General features: G+C 55.8%; 2 protein-coding genes across 6 annotated transcripts in view; both read right to left on the bottom strand.

Annotated features, from left to right (window-relative positions):
• Positions 1–5,019: 5,019 nt before the first annotated feature.
• Hgfac (HGF activator) lies at positions 5,020–11,882 on the bottom strand. 2 transcript variants are annotated; one of them, XM_037208192.1, is made up of 14 exons: positions 11,703–11,882; positions 10,968–11,139; positions 10,770–10,866; positions 10,497–10,576; positions 9,741–9,863; positions 9,465–9,596; positions 9,256–9,366; positions 8,991–9,165; positions 8,644–8,747; positions 7,969–8,224; positions 6,810–6,949; positions 6,409–6,549; positions 6,173–6,321; positions 5,020–5,274 (listed from the first exon to the last, which is right to left on the bottom strand). In XM_037208192.1, the coding sequence occupies exons 1-14, from the start codon at positions 11,814–11,816 to the stop codon at positions 5,092–5,094; spliced, it is 1,977 nt and encodes a 658-aa protein (XP_037064087.1). In that variant the 5' UTR covers positions 11,817–11,882; the 3' UTR covers positions 5,020–5,091. The 2 variants fall into 2 exon arrangements, with proteins under 2 accessions (XP_037064087.1, XP_028726683.1); XM_028870850.2 differs by having other exon boundaries at positions 8,662–8,747; positions 11,703–11,881.
• A 1,808-nt stretch (positions 11,883–13,690) lies between these two features.
• Rgs12 (regulator of G protein signaling 12) overlaps positions 13,691–19,500 on the bottom strand; it is a 96,003-nt gene continuing 90,193 nt past the window's right edge. For all 4 annotated transcript variants that reach the window (XM_028870845.2, XM_037208189.1, XM_037208190.1 and 1 more), the window contains one exon: positions 13,691–14,195. In XM_028870845.2, the coding sequence (XP_028726678.1) occupies positions 13,969–14,195 (227 nt within the window). In that variant the 3' untranslated portion in view covers positions 13,691–13,968. The remainder of the gene's footprint in view (positions 14,196–19,500) is intronic.

Genomic DNA, 19,500 nt, shown 5'->3' with positions numbered 1-19,500 from the left:
CAGAGACAACTAATGCCAGCGGCGGCAGCAGAGTGAGAAAGTAGCTGTGCTGGGTTTGAATGTGGTCCTCTATGATCACCCTTTAGAAATGTAGTACTCAAATTCCCAAGTTAATAGTGTTAGGGGTGCTGGTTAGGATTAGTGTGATCTTGGGAACGGGACTCCTTGGTGGAGTTAGTGGCTTTAGAAGAAGAAGAGGAGCTCCATCTCACCTTGTGATGGCCTACACCACATTACACCGCAGCATAAGGCCTCAGCAGACACCCAGCACATGCCAGAACCACACTCGTGGACTTCCAGCCCCCAGAACTGTGAGCCAAATGCCCCTCTTCATAATTTATCCAGTCTCAGGTACTCCATTGTAGCAACACAAACAGCCTAAGACACCTGCAAACAATTCCTTCCTTACACTTATACCCTTTAAAATGAGGCCATGCACCCTCTCCCACTAAGACATGGACATCTTCTCCACCCTAAGTCTGGCTTACTTTGACTAAAGGAAAGCTCAGATCCACTTCCCCTTTTGTAGTATTCCCTCTGTCGCGTGAACAAGTCCAAGCCAACTTGCTGGGTGATGAGATCCAATGGTCCTTCCACCCTGGGCTCCAGTCGCCAGCCATCCATTCCCGACATATAAAAGCCTACAATCCACTGATGACTCCATAGCCTACACTATGGAGACCTCTGCTCAACACAGAAAACCCACCCTGCAGAGCTTGGCCCAGATTATCAACCCTAAGAACTGTGAACTAAGTAAACAGCTGTGGTTTCATGTCACCGAGTTCCGAGTTCACTTGTAGTACAGGAAAGGCTTCTGAAATAATCAGTTATCAGTGGAGGACACCAAGACCTGCAGGTCTCTGGGACCACTGGAGAGATGAAACCCAAATCTTTGAAGCGCCATGGGACCCCAATGGGAACATGAGCCTAGACACAGAAGCAGAATGCTACACTCTCACCTCCACACATATGCCTAGCGCTTCATACCAAGATCAGACAGGATAGAAACCATCCGGGCAAGGTAGTAAAAGTTACAGTAGATTGCTCAGTGGGAGAAATGGAAGCCAGGAGCCAGTGGGATAACTTCCAAATGATGACAGAGTAACCCAATCCTCAAATTTCCATGTTTCTGATATCTGGAGGTAGAAGGTAATTGGGGCTAAATTAGGTCACAAGGATGGGGCCCTGGGATTAGTGGCCTAAAAGAAGAGGGGAGACCTGAGTCAGCAGCTTGCTCCGTCTCACCATGTGATGTCCTGTTCCATGCTACAATGCAGCACAAGGCCTTGAACTCCCAACCTCCATTCTTTGTGACTTAGCTAGTGTCATCATTAGCCCCAGCTGTCAACTTGACACAAACCTATTGTCGGCTGGGAAGAGGGGACCTCAATTGAAGGACTGCCCAGATTAGACGGACTTGTGACCATGCCTTGAGGCGTTTTCGTAATTACTCATTGAGGTAGGAAGGGCTCAGCCCACAGTGGGCGGTGCCAACCCTAGGCAGATGCATAAGAAAGTTAGCTGAGCCAGCGAGGGGGCCAAGTTAGTGACCAGAGGTCCTTCATGGTTTCTGCTACACTCTTTTGCCTTGAGATCCTACACTGGGCTATCTCAATGGTGGATGGCAGCCATAAAATAAATCCATTCCTTCTCAAGTTGGCTGTGGTTAGCAGAAAGCCACTAGGACTGATGGTCTCCACGTTCAGTTATAGCCACAGAAAATGAGCTAAAACATCGGCCTACACCCTTGAGGCAATAAAAGTGAGATTTAGACAAATTCGCTGCTGGTTTCTCCAGCTCTTAGTTGACTTAGTTCATCTTCACTGTTAACTGGATTTGGAATTGCCTAGGAGATGCACCTCTGGCCGTGTCCGTGAATCCATTTCTAGAGAAATTTAACTGAGGAAGGAAGGCCACTGTGACGGCTATTCTTGGCTGTCAACTTGACTACATCTGGGATTAACTGGAAACCAGAAATAGAGGGCACACTTGTGAAGGTTTTTTTGCTGGGTTTGAAGTAGGTGGATCCACTTCTAGTCTGGGTTTTGAGGCAGGAAGACACATGCCTTTGATCCGGATCTTGAGGCAGGAAGATCCGCTTTTAATCTGGGCCACACTTTCTGTTGGAAGCCTGAGGACATGGAAGACAGAAGCTCTTGCTCTTTGCCTGCTTGTCCTCCCCTTGCCAGCAAGTCCAAGTCCATTCCTTCACTGCCATTAGAATCCACTTCTGGATTCCACCATATACTAAGACCAGCTGAGACATCCAGCCTGGTGGGCTGGACAGTTACTGGACTCTTGGACTTTCTGTTCACAGATAGCCATTGTTGGATAGCTGGATTGCAGCCTGTAAGTCATTCCAATAAATCTCCTTTACATGTGTGTATGTGTGCATGTATATATGGATATATATAGAGGGGGAGATCCATTTTATAAGTTCTATTATTCTAGAGACCCCTGACCAATACAACCCACCCTGAATGTGGGAAGCACCATTCCATGGGCTGAGGTTCCAGATTGAATACAGGACAAATGAGGGCCTGAAAAGATGGCTTAGTAGTTAAGAGCATGGGCTGCTCTGTCAGAGGATCCAGATTCAATTTCCAGCACCCAACATGGTGGCCAACAAACATCTGTAACTCCAATTCCAGGGAATTCAATGCCCTCTTCTTGCCTTTCTGGGCACCAGGCATGTATACAGTGCACAGACATACATGCAGGAAAAACACTCACACGCATAAAAAATGACAATAAAATAATTTTTAAAAGAAGAAGATGAACTGAGTTTCATTATTCTCTCTCTGCTTCCTGACTGTGGACTGCCTCAGCTCCCAGGGCGAGGCCTTCCTGGTGTGATGGACTGTACGGGAACAAACTGAGAGCCAGAAATCATCCTCCCTGCTTACCTTTGCTTTTTGTTTTGTTTTGTTTTGTTTTGTTTTGTTTTTCAAGACAGAGTTTCTCTGTGCAGCTTTTGCGCCTTTTCCTAAAACTCACGTTGTAGACCAGGCTGGCCTCGAACTCACAGAGATCCGCCCGGATCTGCCTCCCGAGTGCTGGGATTAAAGACGTGCGCCACCACCGCCCGGCCTCCCTCCTTTTCTTAACCTGCTTCTTCTAGGCCTGTTGTCCCAGCTACCAGAAAACGATACAGTTAAGTTAAAAATCTAAATTTTGGAGGATGCAGGCTTCAGAAGAAAGAAGATCCCCAGTGAACCCTAGAACTGTTTAAAACCACGAGTCAGGAGACACCACCCTAAAGAAAATTCCAGGCCAAGTACAATTACAGATGCATCCTACCAGTTTCCGGAGAGCAGATCATCCCAATCATGTCTAGAATCTCAAAGGATTTTGAAGAAAAAGGGAATGCTCTAGAACTTATTGTGTGAGTCTATAAAGCAGTCATTTAAAGGACATAAGAAAAATGATGAGTAGACTCCACACAGAGACATAAATAGATCAAAACAGTAAAACAGCAGAACAGGATGTGTCTGCCACATCCCAGTGGACTAGTCCCCTGGTAGGACCAATCCAAGATGTAGTCAAGATGAGGGGACCAGGGATGGCTCGGCAGCCCTGGACGGCTATGGAAGGGTACAGGTCCACACACCTGGGGCCATTCTCCTTGGTTTCCTGGCTCATTTTCTCCCCAGATCCAGATACACTCACCCATCTGTGAGGCTAGGGCCCATCCTAATTGTCACCCAGGGAAATCTAAATCAGCCTACCAGCTCCACTAGCTCTTAGTTGACTTAAAGGTCACTGGACCGGTAGACCAATGTCAGCCGGCAGCTGGCCTGGGCTTCTGTTGCCTGGATAGAGCACACTCATCTTGTCTACACCATCCTGATCTCTGGATGCAGTTCTAAACTATCCAGGACACAGAGTTGAGGGTCTGGCAGAGCCTGGGTCCTTCTGACCAGGACAAATGCATTGGGAGAGGATTCTGCTGGATCAGTCCCCTCAAGAGTCTCACAGGATGTCATGAGAGTGGGGTGCCATCCACAGAGAACCTCCTGGTACCTCAGGTAGCAGTAGAAAGGTTCCTGGGTGGGTAGTGAGCCCACAGGCTAGGCACTTGAGGACTTCTGGGTGGGTTGGGGCAGAAGCATCGCCCAGAACTGAACAGACTCTAGGCAGAGCATGGAGAGATCCTGCTGCCACAGGAAGAGCAGACCACAGTGTGCAAGGCTGCAGAGGGAGAGCAAGATGAGCCCAGGTCACCCAGGGAGGTCAGGCATGGGAAAACCTGGTCCCAGCTGAGACACCGAACAAGATGCCATCTGCTGCCCCAACTCAGGCCACAGGGTCAAGAACCATGTGCTTGGTCTCTGTGTCCCAGTCTGAGTGTGCTTGCTTTGGGCACTCATAGAGACAGCTGACCTCTGGCTCATTCTAACCTGTTTCCCTTACCTGCCCCAGCTGGTAATGAATTTTCATGCCAGAGACTCTGAAGACCCTTGAGACATACCCAGCTCCTCCCATAGCCTACAGGCTCAGGAAGTCTATCCCTTGCTCCCCCACCACACTGCCCACTGTCTCTGGCCCCATCTTATCCTTTCCAGAATAAGCTAGCTCCATGTCCTGCCTGGACGGAGGCAATCCTGGCTCCTATGTGTTTAGTACCAGCAGTAGCCAATTACTATAATCCAGATGGAGGCCCTGCTCCTCAGGTCTCCTCTAGAGCTGTCACAGCCGATGGGAAACTGTTGGCAGGCTGCCATCTTGAAGCTAGGTGCACATCCTTGTTCATGGCCTGGGGAACTGGACTTGGCTTCCACGTCCTGCCTTAGGATGTTTAGGGTGCCTGGACCCTGGCCTGGTATAGGGCCTAAAGGAGTCTGACTTTGCTGGGCCCCTGGGGCCATCTTTGTGAGGTAGAAGGCTCCTAACCACACTCAGGAGCTATGCTGGCTTCAGGCCCCACCCCTGAAGCCACACCATCTACAGTGAAGACCCAAGTCATGGCTTGGGGAGCTAGACACTGCCCAGCTGGAGGCAGTGCCATTGTGAAGCTAGGTCCTTGGGAACATTTTTATTGTTGATAGTAGATAGGGAATTGTGGGCAGCCCCCCCCCCCCGCCGGGGGTCTCAGGAGGCAGCTGCTGGTCGCCTGGGTGGTCGAATTCGATCATTGATCCAGTCCACATAATTGGATACACGGGTGTAGACTCCCGGCTTGTTGAGTCGCCCACAGCCATCACCCCAGCTGATGATGCCATACAGGTAAGCCACACCATTCTTCTCACAGACCAAGGGCCCACCTGAGTCCCCCTGGAACAGAGATGCGGCTCAGCCACCCATGCACCAGCAGCCAGGAGCCTGACTCAGGAGCACCTGGGCTTCCAACTCTGCAAATGTCCTGAAGTAAGAGGCCAGCAAGAGTCTCATGCTCCCTGAAGACAGAGGATTTTCAAGGCTGACTGCCTGTGGACAGGCAGCAGGCATTTCTGAGAAGTGTGGCCTCTCTTCCTGACCTCAGTCAGTCAGGAAGGCATCTCATTCTCAAACTATTGGAAAAGTATTCTCACGCCACAACCCACAGCTCTGATACTACTCTATGAGGAACACATGAACACTCTTGGTCCCAGCATGCCAGTACCACTGCCAGAAATGCCTCCCCGTGGCCTGGCACACTTCTCTACATCTCATGGAACAAGTGCAACAGCCCCCTCCCCCAGGAAGCCCTCCCTGGTTACCCCAGAATCAAGCCCCACCCACTCTGCCACTTCACACCTGTGGTACCTCAGAAGAGGGATTTGACCTCTCTGAGACTCAGTTTCCTCACTTATTTAAAGGCATGAAGCAGCCCTTTCATGTTGAAGCAGGTTGACATGTAACCATGACCATGGCCTGGTCTATGAAGCCCTTGACGAACATTAGCTATTGATTGATTGATTGACTGATTGATTGTTGAGTACACAAGAGAACTGTCGCTTTTGAGGCCTGGACAGCGGGGCTTTATCTGGGCTCCGTGTGATGCTGGGCCATGACTTAGTTTCCCATCTGTTTAGACGGTCCTCCTCCTCCTGCAAGGATGTCCTTCAGAAGTGCCAGGTGGTCCCCAGTGGCACCCTCAGACTCCCTGCTAACCCTTGAGCTCCCCGGGGGCCAGGAAATGCCAGGAAGACCCCATATGTGTGGTCCTGGTGGAGGCCGGGCAGCAGCCTACCTGGCAGGCATCAGACTTGCAGTCGAAGTAGCCAGCACAGAGCATGTTAGGGCTGATGTCGGCACCATACACCTCAGGGCTGCTACACTTGTGGTCGGCAACAAGGGGCACCAGTGCCTCCCTCAGGGAGCTGGAATATTCGCTCACATCTGTGGGGTACCACACTCTCAGGGCAGGCAGGCTCACAGTGCCTTGGCCCCCACCAGGGTGGCACCGGGGACCGCCCCCCCACTCACTCTCATCCATGTGACCCCAGCCTGCAATCTGACACTTGTGTCCCGTAGGGAAGGAGCTGCCGGCCTCAGGCAGGCAGATGGGCTGAACAAACTGGGAGCGGACGGCACAGCGGTCCCCCTTCTTCTTCAGCCGAATCAAGACTGGACAGGAGAGGGGCCAGAGGTCAGCCTGGACAGCGAAGCCATACCCGATAGAAATACATGGCAGGCAATCCCATGAAATGGGCGGGGGGGGGGGAGGTGGCTGGTGGCCTAAGAGACCAAAGAAGGACACCAAGATTCCTCCAACACCTCTGACCCCTGACTGTGTTCCCCTCGTGTGTGCCTGGCTCCTACCCTGTCTGGACTCTGGTTTGGGGTACACAATCCACACCCCCACCCTGCTGAGGCCCCGAGCTCACCAAGGTCATGGTCGCTGGGGTTGAACACTGAGTACAGGGAGTAGGGCACATACTTCTCGATGCCAAATGTCTGCGTCACATCCGTCGTGCGGTTGAAGAAGTGCTGACCCAGCACCACTGTGATGCTGTCCCTGGGGGGACTGCACAGGAAGCCGGCCGGAGAGGGTTGGGCCCCCAACCCTCTCCTCGGCACTATCAGGCCTCCCCAGCCTTGGACCGATACTTGTTGGTCATGGCCAAGCAGGACAGTCACAGCCCTGGGAAAGGTCTGCCCAGATGTTTTAAACCCAATGTGACAGCAGAGTCGAGACCAACCAGGGTGGCGGGCCACACCGGCTCGGGCTCAGCAGCCCTGTCTTCAAGGACAACTTCGTTCATAAGCCAGTGGGGTCCTCAGGTGAGATCTGCTCTGAGTACAGGCCACATGGGTGGAGATTTGATCTGCCTAGAGGCCTGGCCCCAGCCTGGCCTCCCGGCCTGTAGGGTCCCCAGATGTAACTGCTTTACCCTCAGGACTCGGAGCTAGGGGGAATTGCCAGCACTTTTCTATTCAGGCCGGTCAGCCTTGGTGTCTCGGGGCTGCAGCCTTGCCAAGTGGGGACATGAGTGGACCTTGGGCCCTCGCTCTGGGAGCCCATTCAGTGGACTGGGCCTTAGTTTCCCCGGCTGTGCGGTGGAGGTTCTACTACCTGTCCTAACTGAGTCTAGCCTCAACACCTAGACATAGGCACAGGGTGGTGTATGGGATACTCCCCAACTCTGGCACCTTATCGATCCCCACCCCGCCGCTGAGCTCATGGAGAGGCAGGGTCTATGCAGACACCAGGACCACATCACCACTCCTCACAGGTGTCCAAGGCAGCTGCAGGAGATGCCCCGCCCTCACGCCCCATGACCACATCAGTGCCCAGCACAAGCATCGGGCCACAGTGGGACCAAAGGTGTGTTAGGGGAACAGAAGAATTGGTCAACAGAGCGGGGGACGGAAGCGTGCTGATGCTGGGTAGGAGCCCATGGGGTAGATAGAGGGTAGGGACATGGCATGTGGGTGGCCCCTGAGGAGGGGTGGATGACGGCGGAATGGAAGGGTAAGCATGTGGGAAGGGACAGAGGGCCAGCTGGGTGCTGGTTGCCCTGGAGGGTGGGTCACTGTGCTCACCTGTTGGAGAAGCAGTGGGCGGCAGACACTACCCAGCAGGTGTGGACGAGGCTCCCAGCACAGAAGCTGTTCCCAATGTAGATGGCGGCCAGCCAGGGGTGTGAGCCAGGCAACGATGACGAACCACCGATGATGCGGGGTCTCAAGAATGTCCTCTTCTTGTGCCTCTTGCCACAGGTCGGACGGGCAGCTGGGGCCGACTCAGCCAGGGCCACCAGGTCCTTTTGGGGTTGGGACTGGACTCTGACCAGGGATTCTGGGAGTGGAGGTCATCAGTTCATACCCCTGGGTTTCCCTGGAGACAGGGAAGAGCCAGAGGGGGGGGGGTCCTACCTGGACCCATAGCCCAATTCCTCAGGCCTAGCCCTGCTCTGAGCAGTCACCCTGGGAGGCGCTGTCCCCTGCTCCACAGAAGGGGAGAATAGAATGCAGGCTAGCGGCTTTCGCAAGACCAGATCACCTGATGAAGGGTGAGCTCTGTCTCTGCCTCTCCTACAGTCTGGGACCCCACCACACACCCAAGATGGCCAGCTATTCCCAGTGTTGAGAGCTTTGGGGCACAGGCCTCTGAGAGCTGACCACCCCAGGGTCTAACTACAGGGTGCCACCGAGTCTCCTCTACTGACCGCCTAGCTGAGGGGCCTCAGGGAGCACCACCCCTACTCTGCCCCCAACCTCTCAGGGTGCCCGCACCACAGGCTGCCAGCCGGCAATACTCCCACGACAATGCATTGTCCTTCACCACATAGCACCAAGGCCTCTCGTCCTTGTCTGGGTTCCTGGAGGCAGACAAGGGAGTCACACTACCACCTTAACGTCCAACGGGGGTGGGGAGGGAGCACCCACAGCAATGCCAGAGCTTGCTCTGCAGACTCTGGTGGGCACACTCCCCCCCCCCCCCGTCCCAAGAGGCAGAGGTTACTGGCCATCTTGGCAGTGTTGACCCCCGCTGAGACTGGGGAACCACTCCGTCCAGCCCTTTGCCCACGCGGAAGGAGTCACAGTGGCCATGAGATGCTGACCGACAGTAAGCATGAGGGCCCAGGCCGAGCAGGGCAGCCGCACCCACTGAGTCCACATCCAGCTCCTGGTAGAGCAGGTCGGAGTTCCAGGCCAGGCAGCTCAGGCCTGAGGCAGTGGTGCTGGCCACGCCGCGGTACTCTGTACCATTTCCCAGCATGCAGAGCTGGGCAGGAACTGCGGGCACAGTGGGTGCAGTGAGGCCAAGCCACAGCAAGGCCCCCCTGACACCATTACCCCCCCAAGACTAGAGAGAAAGCGGCTCACCAATGTTGCAGAACCGCCCTGCATAGCCCGGTGGGCAGGCGCAGATGCTGGTCCCGGTGCCCACAATCAGGTGGCAGGTGCCTCCGTTCAGACATGGACTGCTCAGGCAAGCTAGGGGAGAGCTCAGGAACTGAACCTGGTCTTCAGAAACTCAGAGGGGAGCAGAGCTCAGGCCTTTCCCTGTGCCCCTCCCGGGTACCGTGGCATACCTGTGTGGTGGGTGCCTTCACACCAGGTCTGGCCCTCGGTACAGCTGCACCGCTCCACCTGCGCCTTGCTCACGCGGGTCCAGCGGTCGCCCACTTCAAAATACTCGTAGCGCGTTTCATCAAAGCATTTCTCTGCAAAACACACAGTGCTCCCACAGCACCCATGCGGGTCCCCTCCTCCCCCAGGCAGGCACCACCCACCCCAGCCTGGACCCAGCAGCTGCTCTCCCAGCCCCCCAGAATGGCTCCACTTCTGGGCCCCCGAGGTCGCCTCACCTGTGCCACAGTCCTTGCCGGTGAAGGCCGGAGGGCAAGCGCAGTGATAGGACACATGGTCATGGGTACTGGAACATGTGCCCCCATTGAGGCAGGGCCCAGAGGCGCAAGGATCAAGGACAGCTGGGTACACGCAGGAGGAGACATTGTGGGTGGTGGCAGCGGTCTTTGGGGTCCCTCCACACCCCTTGCCTGCCAAGGGCCTCTGGTGAACTCTCACACTGCCCTCTCCCGGTTGCTGGGTGAGCAAGTTCCCACCTCCCAGTGCCCCCGATCCAGCATCTGAGAGGGTGCCTCATGGTTCCGCATTCCACACCCTACACATCTATGCACGTTCTGCCTGGCAACAAGGTCCCCTCCATGTATCCTGGGACAGCCCACCCACAGATTTCATGGTTTGTTCTTTTGGACTCCTGGCGCTATCCCAGGGCCTGTCCAAGGGACCATGTATAGCTACAGGGATAAACCTCACCACAAGAGGGCGCCCTGGTACCATCAATGGCCACCAAAGCCATCCAGGGTACAGAGAGGCCACGTCCTGTCTGGGTGAGGCACCCTCTGCTGCCCTCTGGGGCTGCTGGCTCTAGAGACCTCCGGGCTCAGGAGGCTCACACTCACAGACCAGCCCCACTCTGTGCAGAACACGGCCTCAGGTCACCACGGTCTTCACCCTGCTGTGCGAACCTTCTACCCGCAACCCAAGCACCCCGTCAAAGCTCTTCCTGGGGGCTCAGGCTGGCCCCTCCACACACCAACCTGGGCCTTCCACAGGCAGGGTGGCCTCTGCACAGTAGCCCCAGGCTCGGTCCCGGTCGTAGTTGTGTGTAGTAGCACACCTGAAGGGTCGGACTGAGGATGACATGGAGCCCCTGCCCAGGGCCCCGCCCACCCCTGCCTAGGCACCCCGGAGGAGCACCAGTTCACCAGATCCACCTGCTTGGCAGTGAGACCTACTAGCTGCAGGGCTCATCAAGGTCCACAGTGGGAACTTGGATGGGGTCCTCAGCCCCTCCCCACCCTGGCACTCACCACTTCCGGTAGGCACTCCCCTCCGAGGTACAGGAGTACAGCATTCGGCCCCCGTAGCGGAAAGGAAACCTGCATGGCTGCCCGGACTCAGTGAGCACTGTGGAGGGTGGAAGTGGCAGGGGACAGGGGTTCCCGCTGGGTACCCACCCCCTGCCCCACCCCTCTTTAGCAGCTGCTCAGTTGCAGTGCCTGACCTACCTTGGCCCCCGGGGGGGCTGCTGGAGGGAGGGAGGAGCCTCCCACCTTGGGATCCCTTGGTCTCTGTCTCTGGAGCACTTGCTATTGAGGTATTGACACTCCCAGAGGTCACAGGGATCGTGGGAGTCACAGGGGTGGCTGTGACATTAGGTCCTGGGGACTCTGTGTGGTTCTAGGAACCCAAAGGGCCACAGCGGTTGTCAGCACCGGACAGCCCTTCACACTCGGACTCTACCAGTCAGATATAGAGTCTGAGCTCCTTGGGACAGGTCCATGGGACAACGGATGTCTCCAAGACCTCCTCTGGCCTTTCTTTCCAAGTTTGAGTGGTTTGACAAGCTAGCCTAGAGTCCCAGGCCCCCAAGTCACCCTGGTCTTGAGATTCAACCCTAGAATCAGTTCTGGGGTAGACGGGAACAGCTGGAAGAACTCAGGTCTCCTACACCCCATCTCAAACACTGAGATGCAAAAGACGCTCCAGGGACCCCACACTCACAGGGCCTGGGCTACACAGGAGGTAACAAGGGGGTCCCCAAAAGTTCAGGCCCCCAAGCCCCCCAGGTCAGCCTAGCCCAGCTCTCCACCTCTCCGTGCCAAGGACAATCTCACCTACTAGGACCACCACACTAGGCCCCGACCCACTCCTCACCCCTACTCTGGGGCCATCTCCTCTCTCTGGCCTCTTCCCAGGAACCCCGAGTTGGCCACATTGGGAGGGAGAGGATCATTGCTCACCCTACCAGCCTGGGGCTGGGCCCCCCGAGGCACCACCAGCAGCAGCAGGAGCAGCAGGAAGGGACATGGCCTGGGTAAGGGACAGGGGCTAGGAACCCAGGCCCACCGCCCCATGGCTCCTCCCGAGCTGGCGGAAAGGGCAGCAGGAGCAGAGTAGCCAGGGCAGGTGGCCAGGGCAGGTGGGGTCAAGGCTACAAGACAATGATTAACCCTGCCTCCCACGTGCACCCTATCAGGATCGTCCTGACAAGGCCACGGCTCCACCCTGCTGCCCCAGCTCTGCCTGCCCTGCTGGGGCAGCTGTCGTGCCCTCGTGAAGGCTTGCACTGCTCCTGGCCCCAACACCATCTTCAAGTCTCAGCCTCCTCCATGAAGTCTTCCAGGGTGACTTGGGGCAGGTCAGGGTCAGGCCTCCCCGGCACGGTTGCCTGGTCACAGTGCCGGCCACTCCTGTTTGTGAACCCTTTACAGGACCTCCTGCATGCAAGGCCCTAGAGGCTCCAATTCTTCCCATCCTGCCACGGACTTGGGTGGAGATGGTACTGTCCCCAATCTGGAGATGTCAATTCAGGGTCGAGTGTGCCTTCTCTGCCCAGGGCCACATAGCAGCTAAAAAGAGAGGGTTGCTCCCTGGGTCAAGTGCTATGACCAATGGCCTCAGAATAGTAATTCCCTCCACTGCTCTGTTTGTCTACTTATCTTAAACCTGGGGTACCCAGGACCCCAAGATACACATCCTTACTAGACAGCCTGGGCACACTGGGTAAGCTTTCCCAGCCCTGTGGGGTAGCCTGCATGACTCAAGTTGGGAAGGCTATACCGAGCATCCCTGAGCCTATAGCTCTGTGGCCCTAGCCAGGCACTGGGGGCCCTGGGTAAGCCGAAGTGGAAATCTCCACCCATGGCTCTAGCTGTGGTGGGGCTGTCTTGGGATTGCCTCTCCAGTGCAGACACTAAGCAGCACCCAAGCTTGTTAAAGTAGGTGCTAGAAGCATGGTGCCATATGGTGGGTACTGAGGACATGGTGGTTCTGGTCACAGAGGTGTTGAGACGTGGTGGTGCTGGGGAAATAGAGGTACTGGGGCCCAGTGGGTACTAGGGTGAAATGATGAGTGCTGGAACGTGGTGGGTACTGGGGACATGGTACTGCTGGGATGTGCATGATGGGGTACCTAGTATGTATGCTCTCTGAGAAACCTTCCAGCCAGCCCAACTCCAATTCCAAGGAAGGTTTTGGGAGAAGCCTCTCAGATCAGTGCTGGAGCCTCTACTGAGGCATCCTGGGACCATGGCAGTGTGTCTTTCGGGCTCAGCCCAACAGCACCCTATGACCCTTCTCCACCACCACTGATGTCCGGCCATATCAGGACTTCTCGTCGCTCCTGTCTCAGACTTTGACATACTTGGCTCTTGCGAGGCCTTGTCTCCAGTCAGGTTTCAGCTCAGATGTCCCTCTCTGGAGACTCTCCCAGGTCACCTGAGTGAGACTAGGGTTGGGGGCCATGGCCAGTGACAAGAGGGCTCCAGTGTGCAGTGGAAACTGTAGCTCTCAACCAAGCCCTGGCCTCATCAACAACCAACCTCAGATGAGACAGAAGAACACAGGTGTCCGAGAAGACCAGCTCATCTGCAAGGGGCAATGTGAGTGGACAATATTGGGGGTACAGCTGTCCTTGTTATCCCAGGGGCGGTCCTGGAGCCCTGAGGTGGGGGGATTCTGACCTTCAGCTCCCAGATGCCAAGCAACCTTCTTTTTTTTTCCACAGCTGAGGACCGAACCCAGGACCTTGTGCTTGCTAGGCAAGTGCTCTACCACTGAGCTAAATCCCCAACCCTGCAACCTTCTCCTTGTAGCCAGTCTTGACCTCATGGCCAGGCACCATTTCCTCCCTGGGAATCTTCCTTCCTGGGGCCATGTCCAGGAGCGAGGGCTCCCGGGGGTGGGGGTTAGCATGTGATACCAGCACTTAGCACATCGCAATACATGGCACGTCTTCAGAAACTTTTTATTGGGCAAAGTCTGAATGCCAAGGCAGGCTGCTGTGGAGGTGTCTAAATCCAGCCCCTGGAGACGAGGTTGTCCCTTCAATTCCTGCTTTGGTTCCTGAGGATTGCGGCAGAGGGTGCTTCTCTCGGGCCCCTGAGGACCCATTATTGAAAAATAGGCCCCTGCTGTCTCAGAGACATGGCCTTCCCCTCAAACATCCATAGGAACATGGAAGACAGTGCAGGCTGCAGCAGTAGGATTCGCAAGATCAGAATAGCTTCAAACAAAGGTAGCATGGTGGGTGCTGGCCTTGGGCCTGGTGGGCTCACCTGGGATGGGGCTCAGGCCAGGATTATTTGATAGAAAAGGTCCATCAGCTTTCACCCTCCTGGGGCCCAGCCGCACCCCCAGGACGCTGCCTCCCCACCCAGGAGACACACCCGCAACGAGGTCCACATCGATGATCCTGTTGACTGGGAGGCTTCCGCTGCCTCGGGCCCTGCCCCCTGTCACGGGGAGAAGAGAAGCTGTCACCTGCTTGGCTCAGCCCTGGGCTTCCAAAACCCACCCCATCCTCCCCGCACAAACACCAAAATACCCCAGATCCACTCCAGACAAGATGATCTCTAGCCATAAGGCATGGACCTGGGCAGGAGGGCTGGGAAGGTCAGAGGGCACTCAGCTGGCAACATCTCCAGGCCAGTCACCATGCCTACCAGGAGACGCCAGAGATGATTCTCCTAATTGTCCATCTTACAGTGATTGGCTCTGATGGCAGGCAGTACCACACAGTCTCAGCTGGGAGGGTCATGAATCACAGGCAGTTCTGACATAATGAATAAGGGACCCAGGGCTCTGGGGACTGGGGAGCCCTGGGCAGTCCTTGACCCTAGTCCTTCCTGTCACAGGACTTTCCTACACCTGTGCACCTGTACCCTGGCGTCATCTGTCAGACTGCTCGGAGGGTCTCACCCACCAGGGGGCATCTCTCTAGATGTTGGCCTTTGCAGCGTCCTTTGCCCACGCTCCTGGAACACTACGGATGCATGCTGTTCCCTCTGGTGGGCATCCTTCCCCAGGCCTGTTTGGCTCTCCTCATCTTCCAGGATGACAGCTAGCCTCCTTCCTGACAGGCTTCTAGTGGGGACACTGAACTGATTCCAGGCCAGGGCTGTAAGCAGGGTGGTGGGTTCATCCAGTGTGAGGCTGGAGTGGCCAGGAGGGCTTAGGACAACCCAAAGAGTTGGATGCACCCTGGGGTCCAACAGTTCTCCCAGAGAGCAGGGAGGGGCGCTGTCTCTGAGCTCCTGCTGAGACTCCTCACAGGCTCTTCCTTGCCCCAACAGAAGCTCAGAAGCAAAGAGCCAGGTCACCTGCTTAGGTCCCCAGTCACCTTGTCCTGATTGCTCACCTTCACCTGGAGCCAATATCCACCCTCAGTTTTTCCTGGGTACTGTCTGCATCCTTCAAGCCTTGGAGACCCTAGGATCCTCCCCTAACAGGCCTCCCAGCCCAGCTCCCCTAGCCCCCATCCTTCCTCTTCCTAATGTTAGGGTCATCTTCCCCCACAAACTCCTCTGGGTCTGTAGTGCCCCTTGACTCCCATGTAACCAACTCCTGTAGCCACGTCCCTGTCACCGACCTGTTGCCTCAATTGTCACTATCCCTCCCTTGTTGAGGCCCTTCTGTGCTCTCCCGACCATTCCCCTCTTTGGTCTGAATGTCTACCCCATTGTCCCAGCTGCCCAAAACTGCCTTGGAAGTTTCTAGATCACAAGATGGGTTTAGAAATCCTCACTCCAGGACGGCCTTGACATATCTGGGGGCTGTGCATGGGCCTTGCAAGAGACCTACCCACCTACGTTGGGTGGGGGTATCCCCACAAGCCAGTAATAGTCTGCAGGGATTTGGGGGTGGCTCCATTTGGGACAGGTCTCAGCCCCCTGCATTGCATTCTCCTGAGATCCTCGCTAGAGGCAGTGCCACCAGGGTTAAGGCTCTGAGGGAGCCCCTGAGTACCCCACCTTCCCTCTAGACTGAGATCAGTGGAATGTGAAGCATGTTCTGCAGAGATGGATCCCCACTTCCCTCTACCTCTGGGAGTCCACAGGTAGAGTGGGGCCACCCCTGCCAAAGCCCACAGTGGACAGACTCGGGTGACAGTTCCATTCCAAGCCACAAGAACCCAGAACATGGGATTGTATCTACCAACCACCCCAGACTGCTTACCCAACTATAACAGAGGACTTGCCACTAAAGGTGATGATTTTGCTCCCTCCACAGCCCATGTCCCCTAACAGACACAGGGCTAAGGGGGTCTGTGATGGCTCCGCTTCTCTGTGGACTCCGAGGCCCCCTGACTCTTTATACCTCACCTTACCTGTGGCCCAAGCTTCCAGAAGTGGCTTCCATGAGGCCTTGTGTGGCAAGTTCAGGCTTGTACACAGAGGTACAATGTCTCTCTCTGCTGAGGCTCCCCAGCTCATCCTTTGACAAGTCCAGGGGACACGTGAAGGGGCTCACCGGCCTCAGCTGGTATCAATAACGGCGCCCAGCACACAGTGTAAGACTGGAACTCTCTCCCAGTCTGCTCTATGGTCACTCAGCAAACGCTCTACCAGGGCCTGCTGGGATCGTCTGGCCCCTACCTATCCCGCTTGTCATCAGACCTCCATGGCTCCCAATGGCATGGCAGCAAGATGGTTGTGTGTAAAGAGGCAGGAATCAGCCATCAACCAGTGGACACGACTGGGGCATTTATGTAGAGTGTCACGGGGTCCAGAAAGAACCAGTGACCCCACACAGGTACAGGAGGCCTGTGTAGTCCCCTCCAGCCCTGCGTGGACACTCAGGAAGAGGCGCCAACCTCCAGCAGCCCTGTGTACCCAGAAGGAAACATGACAGATCTTCTTGGGATCAAGGAAGTGCACCTCAAAAGGAGAGGCACCCTTACACTTCCTGCCTGCCCAGTCCTGTCCTGAAAATGTGCCAAGTCCCAGCTAGTGAGTCAGACCGCAACCATATGTCAGGACCAGCCTACCTCCGAGGCCCCATAGAGCTCCCTGGGCTGGGTGCAATGCATGGGACCCCACTGGTTTCCAGGAACCATTGGGCAGGGCCAGTGTGGGGCAGCAAAGCCCACACCACACCCCCTGGTGCCAGTTCCCTTGGGCTCTCCCAGACCAAGGCCACATCAACACCTCATTTCCTGCCCCTTGGGCTACCCACTGGACTCTCCTCCTGGCACACTGGCCCCTGGTTAACTTGTCCTATCCGGTCCATTTAGCCCCACTGATAGGGTCTTTGCCAGAGCCCCAGGGGCTCCTAGGCTCACCTCTGGGAGCCTGAATCTTTCTTTGCCTATCAGTCAGCACTGGTGGCATCTGTCACCCTCAGGCCTCTTCATTTACCCATGGACATTCTCTGCCCCAGCTGCTGCTGCCTGCTCTGGGCTGGGCATGACTATTCCTAAAGCCCATACATTAGGTTCCATGCCCCACAGCTAAGGAAGGTTGAGGATTCACCCCCTAAGCTGCCCCCAAAGCAAGCCCTCTCTCAGGGTCCAGCCCTAGGTGTCTGTCCCTCTTTCCACGGGGCAGGGATGCTGCCCTGAGCTATGGCCCACTACTCTCAGGACTGTGTGCACCATCTGGTCCTGCTGCCTCCTGCCAGGACCCCCAGATGCTCCTAGAAACAACCAGGCCCAGGTGAACCACAGATACAGAACACATGGAAGAGGCATCAAAGGTTCCCACAGGGGCCTGCCAACTCCTGGCTCCTCATGGAGAGAATCACTTAATGTTGCTTCTGCCTCATGACCCCTGTTCATCGCCTGCCTTCACAAAGACCCTAGCTCAGGGTCAGGGCTGACAAGCTGGGCTAGATTAAGTTCCTTATTCTACAAACACTTCCTGGGCCTTGGGCACATGCTCGCCTGTAGCTGGGGTGGACAGTGGTACAAGGTACACTGGTGGACAGGGAATGGGGGAGTCTAGAGGATGGCACCTAGAGAGGTGCCTTTGGAGCTGGTATTTCTCAGGAGCCTCCTAGGGTAGGGGCATCCAAGAAGTCAGCAGGATTAGGGAGGGCCTGTACTAGAGGGGGAGGGGGGCAGATCCGGATGAGGGGCAGAAGTGAGCAAGGCCAGAGGGTGAGGCCATTGTAACTCAGGCCTCAAGTGTGGGGGAGTACAACAGGTCCAGGGTCTTGGGGGGGCATCAACAGGAATCTAGATCCACTTGATACTAGACACTGGACAAGGTCTGGTACCAGATGTGCTATGGGGTGGCCCCTGGAAGATGGCTTCCTTGGTAACTTGGCAAACTTGAGTGTCAGCCCCAGAGGTGAAGAGTTCTGAGTTGTGTCTGCACCTCATGAGGGCTGGGCTTCCAGCGTACAATTTCCTTGAGGACTGAGGGTGCTCTGGAGCCCTGGGAAAAGAACTGGATGGCACTTGCCAAGGAGGAAATGCCTCCTCCAGACAGTCTGGATGGAGCGTGAGTCAGACAAGGCTGTGCACCCTCACTCTGAGCTCAGGAAGTGTGACACCATGCAGGGCTGGGGAAGCACCCAGGCTGGGTGGGCAGATAAGCCTGGCACAGACAGGATCTGGCCACAGAGCAGCAGTCATGGTATCTTTACCCCCAGGGTGAGGAACTGTCACAAAGACTTTGTCCCAAGCCTCAGCCATCTCTGGACAGGTAGGTAGGAGGGTGAAGAGCCGTAGTGGGGAACTGAGCTGGCAGCCCCAGACAACCACTATGACACGACAAGCCCCTGGATGCCTCTGTGAAGGCCCCTTCCATAGGGGATCATGGCTCAGGCCTTTGGAAGGCCTTTGGAGCTGGTATTTCTTGGGAGCCTCCCGTGGGTCTGGAGTTGAGGTTGGGCAGCGAGCTCAGCCTAGCCAGGTATCCCCAGGAACAGGGCCATCCACTATGGGCTGGGAGGGGTTCCCTGATCTGTCCTTAGCCAAGACCTGAGTCTGGCCTCCAAGTGGCCAGAGGGTGAAGATGAGGCAGGGTAGAGGCAGGGACCTTAGGACAGCAGGTAGGTTAGTGGCACCACAGTTCAGCCACGGTGAAGAGAGGCAGCTGAAGGGTCCAGTCTCTGGGAAGAGAACCCGAGCACCCCTGGGCTCCACACTACTGCTGGCTCTGTGCACTCTGAGGGTGCTGAGAAGGGTGTGGGGCTCTTGCCGCGGTCATCACAGCAGGAGACTGCTCTGTGGTTCTCACCTCAGGCCCCATCACCACAAGCTCACTTCTGCAATGCTTCTCTCTTCCTTGAATCAAAGTGTCCTCACGGCAGAACTCCACACCCTCCCAGGACTCAGAGATGTACAGGACAGGACTGAGGCTGCCAACCCACACTGCCACCCCATCCGGAGGACCTCTTCAAGTCCCCAGCATGTTGGCAGGCCAGCAAATAGACAATACTAGAAGGATGGGCAGGAATGACTGTCAGAACAACTCACATAACTGTGAGGGACAATTTCCAGACTTGCCTGCAGGAACTTCCTGCTTGGGAGGCCCTATCCAGGTCCCGCTCCCTTTGCAATGCCTCGTAAAGCAAAACCAGAGCAGCCCTCCAAGAGGGCCGAGAAGGAAGCTCTCCCAGGCTGGGGACACTCATCTGCTTCTCCCTATCATGAAGGAACTTGGGTATTTTGGAGTCTCCTTTATCAAGACACAAATATACATGAAATATTGTATAGAGGCACTTACCTGTATGCTGTGGGATGGTCTGTATGTCAAATTACTCTTATTAGTCAATAAATAAAACACTGATTGGCCAGTGGCTAGGCAGGAA

The sequence above is a fragment of the Peromyscus leucopus genome, chromosome 7 (genome assembly GCF_004664715.2).
Source record: "Peromyscus leucopus breed LL Stock chromosome 7, UCI_PerLeu_2.1, whole genome shotgun sequence".
NCBI lineage: Eukaryota > Metazoa > Chordata > Mammalia > Rodentia > Cricetidae > Peromyscus > Peromyscus leucopus.
This window is presented reverse-complemented; position numbering and strand designations above follow the sequence as displayed.

Coding starts and splice junctions, on each gene's coding strand:
- Hgfac (XM_037208192.1), bottom strand. CDS start 11,816: ATGGGGCGGTGGGCCTGGGTTCCTAGCCCCTGTCCCTTACCCAGGCCA. Junction 11,140..11,702: donor CCCAGCCCCAGGCTGGTAGG/GTGAGCAATGAT, acceptor TTGGGTTCCTAG/AACCACACAGAGTCCCCAGG. Junction 6,550..6,809: donor CCCCAGCGACCATGACCTTG/GTGAGCTCGGGG, acceptor TCTCCTGTCCAG/TCTTGATTCGGCTGAAGAAG.